A 7,449-nucleotide genomic window follows, 5' to 3' on the forward strand; every position below is an offset into this window, starting at 1 on the left:
GACGGTCATCCGGCTGAGCTGCTGTCCAGCCCGCGCTGCTCAGACCACAGAGACGGCGCTTGCTTCCGAGCACCCACGCCCTTGGGTCGGTGTGGGAGCATGAGCAGTGAGTGTGGTCCCTCCCCCACATCCCAGACAGGCCAGGGTGGTCAGGGTCTGTGCTAGAAACGCCACAGCCAGCCAGGCCCAGAGCCCGTCCTGAGCCAGGCACACAAGCAGATTTCAAAGCTCCATCCTCTACACCCGCACCACAAGCCACGTGCGGCTATTGATATAGAAGGTAATTTTATTTTGTTAAATAAATTTTTATTGCTTTCAGAGAGGAAGGGAGAGGGAGAGAGATAGACACATCGATGATGAGAGAGAATCTTTGATTGGCTGCCTCCTGCACACCCCCCACTGGGGATCGAGCCTGCAACCCAGGCATGTGCCCTCGACCAGAATCGAACTTGGGACCCTTCAGTCCACAGGCCGACGCTCTAGCCACTGAGCCAGCTAGGGCTAGAAGGTAATTTTAATTAAAACTAAATAAATTCAGTCCCTCTGTTGCACTAGCCACATTCCAAACGCCCAACAGCTTCACGTGGCTCCTGTACTGGACAGCAGAGAACATTTCCATCATCAGAGAGAGGCCCAGCGGACAGCGCTGCCCTCCACGGAGCAGCAGCCCCCCAGCCACGTGTGGCAGGAAGTTTCAGGTGTCCGGCGGGTAGCGAGGAGGGCTGTGGAAGCTCCTAGCAGACATCGCAGAGTTGCCAGCGAAGGCATGGCGAGTTTTCATAGAAGAAAACAGGAGAAAGAAGGAGGACCATGTTCACGGGCTTGGAAATGGAAGAGTGAGACCAATGGCTGCCATCCCCAGGGGCACCTCCCTGGCTGCCACCCAGAGGCTGCCGCCAGCACCAGGCGAGGCTCCTCTGGGGAGACCCAGGCCTGAGCTTACACACTGACTTTACCATCCCTGCCACAGGGCCCCGGGCAAGCCGTGCGCCTCGGCTGGGGAGTAAGGAGTCATGTGCCCAGGTCATCAGGGCGCCATGAAATTTACTGAGATGCCTGTGGGGGCTGGGCAGAGTGCTCAGCACTTAGTAGGTGCACAGGAAATGGTAGCTGATGGAACAGGGAAAACAGCTGTGAGGGCTTAAACCAATGCGTTTTCATGCCTGGTGACCCCCAGTTCTTGGTGGCCTTGGGGCTCCTGTGTTCATTGAAGGAACTGCAGGTGCTGCCTTGGGGAGAGGGGGTGCTGTCCTAAATAGAAGTCCAGTGTCTCATCGGACGATGAGACCAGCTCACGCCACAGCCTGACAGCCGGCCTGGGAGGAATAAGAGGGTCTAAATCCGGAAATGCTTCCTTCGACTTCGGAAAGCAGAGCTGGAAGTCTGAGCACAGACGTTCATTTGTGGGCAGAACCACTGTGCCAGGGAGTGCCCGCCCGCGGAGCTGGGAGAGCTCTGGGACACCGTGGCTGGGGTCAGGATGCTGCCGGAAGCCACCAAGGGACCCAGACTGCCTCCCTCGCTGGAGGGAAAGCGACAGGGAGCCCCGACAGGCCTGCACCGTGCCTGTCTTTGGAACTCCGAGTGGAGACCGCCTCTCAGGCAGCCTTCACCCCGTGGGCGAGAGAGGGGAAGTGGCCGAGTGGGCGGCCTGCCCTGGTGCCCCTGGTTCCCGCGGCCTGAGCACGCCAGCAGAGGAGGCCCAGAAGCCCCTCGTCTCACTGTCACTGGGCGGGAAGGAGGCCTCACACGTGGCCATACACGTGGACACCAGCCCGGTGCCCGAGGAGCAGGCCCAGCACCCAGTAAGGCAGAAACGGGACCGCTGCACGGAGACGTCCTCCCAGCCACCAGGCGGGACGAGGGATGCCCCGGCAGGCCCGGCACTGCCCAGACAATGGCCCAGGACAAAGGCCCTCTTCCTGCGACACCTCCCAGACCCAGAAAGAGGTCCTGGGAAGGGTGAAGGGAAGTAATCACCCTTTAAAAGGGTCAAATTCTGATGAGAAATTGGAATATTTACTTTAAAGAGACGGTTTTAAACCGGAAGAGCCTGAAGCACTTGAAGTGAGAAGCCTAATTTTTCACTCACTGCCCCTCTCCGCGCATTTCCCACACGACCTTACTTCTCAGCAAGACAAGGTTAGTGAAAAAAGTAAAGCAAGTTTCCTTTTCTCCGTACGTCTGCGTGGTGGTGTGTTCACCCCTCCTCCCCTCTGGACAATGAAAGACACCGGGTGGGACGGGGCGGGGCGCGTGGAGGCCCTGCCGCTCCCGGGAGCTCCTCACCTCTTTGGGGTTGTCCCCTGCGAGGCGGAACTTGCGAGGGGTCTTGCTCCGAGCGTATTTGCAGCCGTTGAAGTACATGCTCCAGGAGCAGCCGAAGGAGAAGGAGGCACCGCAGGTGTTGGGGTCTTTGCCTTGGCAAGCACAGGTCCGGCTGCAACACACATTGCGTGTTAGGCATAGATACACTTGTTTTATTGTTGTTTTAGAATCTTCCTCCTCCCTCGGGGGGAGGCCCTGCGGAGGCCTGGCACCCACATCCTTCTCCACCCTCCACTCCTTTCCCAAATGTCCTCTCTGCAGCCGGCTCTGCTCCCACTCCTGCGGGCCTGCTGTTGGGAGAAGCACACGGGTCGTCTGAGGAGGTGGGAAGAGTCTAGTCAAACACCCAACAGGTTTACACTGTGTCTTAACTCCGAGGGCCTCACCAGCTCTAACAGACCACACTGACAGGGGAACGGCGGGAACCACGGGGTTTGAACACTCCTACCCCCTGCAGGCCCAGCTGCCGACAGGCCTTTAGACACACACTGACATTCCAATTCAACCCCTAATACAACCCAGAAACAACCCGCATGCTCCTCCACTGGGGGAATGGACAGACGAATGGTGGTACGGCCAGGCAGTGGAATACTATGCAGCAGTGAAAAGGAATGAGCTACACCCACAGGTGATGTTTGGAAACGCTGCGCTGAGGGAAGAAGACAGACTCAGAAGGCTGCCCATTTATGTAACTTTCTTGAAAAGGCAAACCCATAGGGACAGGAAACAAGATTGGCAGCTGCTGGGGTGGGGAAAGGGCCTGCGATAAAGGGGTCCCAGGAGGATTTGTGGATGACGGAACTGTTCCGTATCATGATTTACGATGGTCATGGTTACATGACCGTAAACATTTGTCAAAACTCTTCAAGCTGTGGACCTTAAAGAACGAATTTTATTGTAAGTAAAAATACCTTTTAAAAAATGGGGGGGAAAAAAAACCCCCCCGATAAGGCAGCGGTTCTCAACCTGTGGGTCATGACCCCTTTGGTGGTCGAACGACCCTTTCACAGGGGTCGCCTAAGACCATCCTGCATATCAGATATTTACATGATGATTCATAACAGTAGCAACATTACAGTTATGAAGTAGCCACGAAAATAATTCTATGGTTGGGTCACAACATGAGGAACTGTATTCAAAGGGCCAGAAGGTTGAGAACCACTGCAGTATAAGGAGCGGTTTTGTGAACACGATGGATGTATACTAGTGGGGCACTTACACACTTTTCTGTTACACTCAGAGTCGACCGGGGCACAACTGCAAAGCTGAGCCGTGTCCACAGGCCCTTCCGGCCAGGACGGAGCCCAGGTGGGACCCGTGGGTGAGCACTCTCCCCACCCAGGCCTCACTCTGCAGGACAGACAGGGCCCTGGAGGGAACAAGGCTTCCCCCAGGGCTGCCCGGAGCCCCTGCACCCGCTGCCCGGGCCCTGCCCACGTACTCGTCGTTGAGGCCACATCTCCGGCTGGTGGGGTTCCCGTACTTCCGGAGGGTGTCGGTGAGCTCCTGGTAGAGGGTGTCCCCCAGGCTGCGGGGGATGCCCTCCCAGGCGAGGATGAGGATGACGATCACGGCGTTCTGGCAGTGGTGGCCCGCCCGGTGCCGCACCAGGCACAGCAGCTTCTCCTCCAGCGTGTGCCTGCGGATCACCTGCGGGGGGGCGAGGGCGGGGCAGGGGCGTTAACCACAGCGGGCCACACACCCTCCTTCTGCCAACCAGACCTGGGGGGGCAGGTCTTTAGGGCAGCGTCCTGGGGGGTCACCACCACAGAGGCGGAGATCGTTGTAATAACAATAATTATCACAAAAGCTAAGCTATTAATGATTTACATAGACTTAGGAATACAGAGATAACATTGTAAGGCAAATATGTTGAGAATTTTGTTGTTCTAAAGCACTTTCAGAGAAAATGCTGCACGTCTGTATGTTTTTGGTTAAAAAACAAGGACCGCGGTGCTGTTGGAAACAGTTTGGGGCAGTTCCTCAAAAAGCTAAATGGACAATTCCCACAGAACTAGTCCACTCCACGCCTATGACCAGGGAACCGAGAGCAGGGATGCGGACAGGTACTCGCCGCCCCGTGTTCCGAGCAGCTTCTCTTGCCACAGCCAAAGGTAGAAACGCCCTGCCCCTGCCTCGCCAGCCCATTCCAGACAGCGGACAGGAACACCAGGAGCTTCGGGCATACAGAGGGGGCAGGGGAGTCAAAGAGTCGGCCACAGCGGGCCCAGACTTGGGGGAGACGCCATCTCCAGCTCCCCCTTTTCTTCTCTCTACAGCCCTGACCACGGGGACGGGATGAGCTGAGTACCATGGCTAGAGCGGTCCCAAGGCAGCCCAGGGTGCCAGGCCGGCATGTGAACAAAATGAGGACAAACAGCTGAGGCTGGAAGAAGGGACCCCAGCCGTGTGCCAGGTGCCAGCTCCGAGGTCCTGGCCAGTGGCCATGTCGACCTCCTCCCCACACCCAGCCCTGGAGAGTGAGGCGCGGCCGGAGGCGGGGTCACCACTCACCCACTTGGCGATGGGGCAGCCGCGGGAGCTCTTCCCCTCCTTCCCCGTGTAGATGACCTTCTCGATCCGGATGGCTTTCCCCTTCTCTCCATACCTGCAGAGGGAGGCAGAAGCACCAGAGCTCAGAGGAGCCAAAGGAGAGCAGGCGAGCTCCGTGGGTGCCTAGTGACTGCAGGGGCCACGGAGGAGAGAGAGAAAGTGTAAATGTTGACTCTGTGCAAAGAGCCTCTGGGGACAGAGTGGCCACCGCCAGGCTCCCAGGGCCGCTGGTCCGTCATGCCCAGCTCTGTCCAGGGAGAAGGCCAGCAGGACGCCCCCAATGATGGCCTCCGAGCCTCCAGGAAGGTGGCCAAGCCAAAGGCCAAGTGCAGGCCTTTGTGTCCAGCCCTGTGAGCCGAGTCACCCCGAGAGCTATTTATAAATTCAACAAACGAAAGAAAATAAACGGGGAAACCCTTGTGCTCCTTCAACATCCCCTGGCTGACAGGGGAACATGATGCGGACCATGGAGGCAGAAGGAGCGAAAGGACACACTGGCTCTGAGATGCCCCCGGACAGTAAACACGCCTGGCTCCCCACACGCTTCTGCTGGCCCCGCACACGGGCACACACAGGTGGATGCTGAGGCCGTCTGGTTAACCAAAGCACCTTCAGAGGGGATGCAACCAGGGCCCGGAGCTGAGCTGACCTGCTCGGGGCCACACACCTTCCTGGGGGTAATGCTGCTTAAAGCGCAGTCTTGCAGGTCAGACAGACTGGGCTTGAGTGGCAGCCCAGCTACGTTCCTGCTACAGGGACTGTGGCCAAATGACAGAACTTCTCCAGGCCTCAGTTTCCTCATCTGTAAAATGGAGATGAAGTGACTTCTTCCTCATGGGCTCGGGAATCGGTCACGTGAGGTAATCCGCACGGAGTGTGTTACTTAAAGTGCTTTCGAGTTCCTGGCACCAGGGACGAGTCCAATGAACATTAATTATTCTTTTTTAAAAAATATGTATTTTGTTGATTTTACAGAGGAAAGGAGAAGGAGATAGAAACATCAATGATGAAAGAGAATCATTGATCGGCTGCCTCCTGCACGCCCCCCACTGGGGACCAAGCCCGCAACCCAGGCACGTGCTCTTGGCCGCAATCGAACCCAGGACCCTTCAGTCCGCAGGCCGATGCTCCATCCATTGAGCCAAACCCAACAAGATTAATTATTCTTAATAATGTAAGCAGCCATCTTCCTGAATTGTCTTGCTTTTAGTAGTTTTTTAGTTTCAGGTACAGGATCATATCACCTGCAAACAGTGGTCGCTTGCCACCTCCTGCTTTCCACGCTTCATGCCTCTATTTCAGTCTCTCGCCTCTGCTGGGCAGCTTCCGCGTGCCAGCAGGCATCTTTGCTTATTTCCTGACCTTTCCGGAAATGCTCCCCACTCATCGCTGAGCGGAAGCCCACTGCCCCTGGGACAGACACAGGACCTCCTGCCTCTGAAAGGTCTTCTGTTCTAGGGATTTTTCATCAAGAATTGATTACCTTTACGAACCAAGGTCACCCCCAACAAACGTAATCACATTTTAAAAAATGTTTCAAGAAAGAACTGATTCCTTTCATCAAATACATTCCTAGCATCCGAGGGGAGAGATGATGGAATGGTTTTTCTCCTTTGGTCAGTTAGCATGGGATGCTATTTAACAGACTTCCTATATCAAACTGCCCTTGGATTGCTATAGTGAATCCAATGTGGTCACAGCACATTATTTTAGCATACGATTTCACAGAAGGGAATGTTATCATGGCTATGGCAGCTATACACACTGCTAACATACAAATACAATTACACACAGAGTCTATCTCACTCACTCCACATCTAGACATCTCTACCTCAGAAGTAATTGTGCAAATGCACCAAGACTGAGGCACAAGATATTCATTGTTGCATCAACCAAAAAACAAAACAAATCAGAAACACCTTAAGTGTCCAGCATAGGCCTGGCTCAAGAAAATACATTTCCATGCGATGGAAAACCATGCAGCCATGTAAAAGGACTCGACAGTACAGCATGGAAGAAATTCAAGGGGAGGGGAAGCAGGTGCAAACTGTGGGGATAGCGTGACTGATCCCATTGGGTTCACAATTTCTTTAAATCCACATGCATATCTTTGTAAATGCTCAGAAAAAACTGAAAGGTAAACGTTTCTTTTAAGTTTCTTCCGGAAAGGCGAATAGCTAGAGAGCTTTATTCACTCTAAACTTGTTTTTAAAAAGGCCTTTTATGGACATGTTTCATTTTTGTAATTGGAAAAGAGAACGGGCAGTTTTAAAACCTGATCTAAGGTTTCTCTGAGTTCTCTACTTCGCGCAAGGTCTCCGTGAAGAAGCGAGAAGCGTTCCTGATAATTCCCACATTAAAATGCTAAGGCCGTGCGAGTCCCGTCCAGCACGTGCTTGCAGACAGCATGCTGGGGCGTGCACAGTGCGGCCTGGCTCAGGAGGACAAGACCGGAGAGTCCTGCTTTTGTCTGGGAAACATCAATCGCTGAATCCAACAAGATTTATCTGGAAGCGGCCCACGAGGGCAGAGGCTGGGTGCTCGGTGTGTGCTGGGCGCTGTGGGAAG

The 7,449-nt window shown here is 54.8% G+C and overlaps 1 protein-coding gene across 1 annotated transcript in view; it reads right to left on the reverse strand.

The window, feature by feature from the left end:
- Window positions 1–7,449, reverse strand: part of TET3 (tet methylcytosine dioxygenase 3) — an 84,567-nt gene that overhangs the window by 8,825 nt on the left and 68,293 nt on the right. Inside the window, exons 6-8 of the mRNA XM_006760025.2 lie at window positions 4,843–4,936; window positions 3,770–3,978; window positions 2,290–2,440 (exon numbers count right to left, since the gene is read on the reverse strand). Coding sequence (XP_006760088.1) covers window positions 2,290–2,440; window positions 3,770–3,978; window positions 4,843–4,936 — 454 coding nt within the window. The remainder of the gene's footprint in view (window positions 1–2,289; window positions 2,441–3,769; window positions 3,979–4,842; window positions 4,937–7,449) is intronic.

Source organism: Myotis davidii, unplaced genomic scaffold (genome assembly GCF_000327345.1).
Source record: "Myotis davidii unplaced genomic scaffold, ASM32734v1 scaffold1477, whole genome shotgun sequence".
Classification (NCBI taxonomy): Eukaryota; Metazoa; Chordata; class Mammalia; order Chiroptera; family Vespertilionidae; genus Myotis; species Myotis davidii.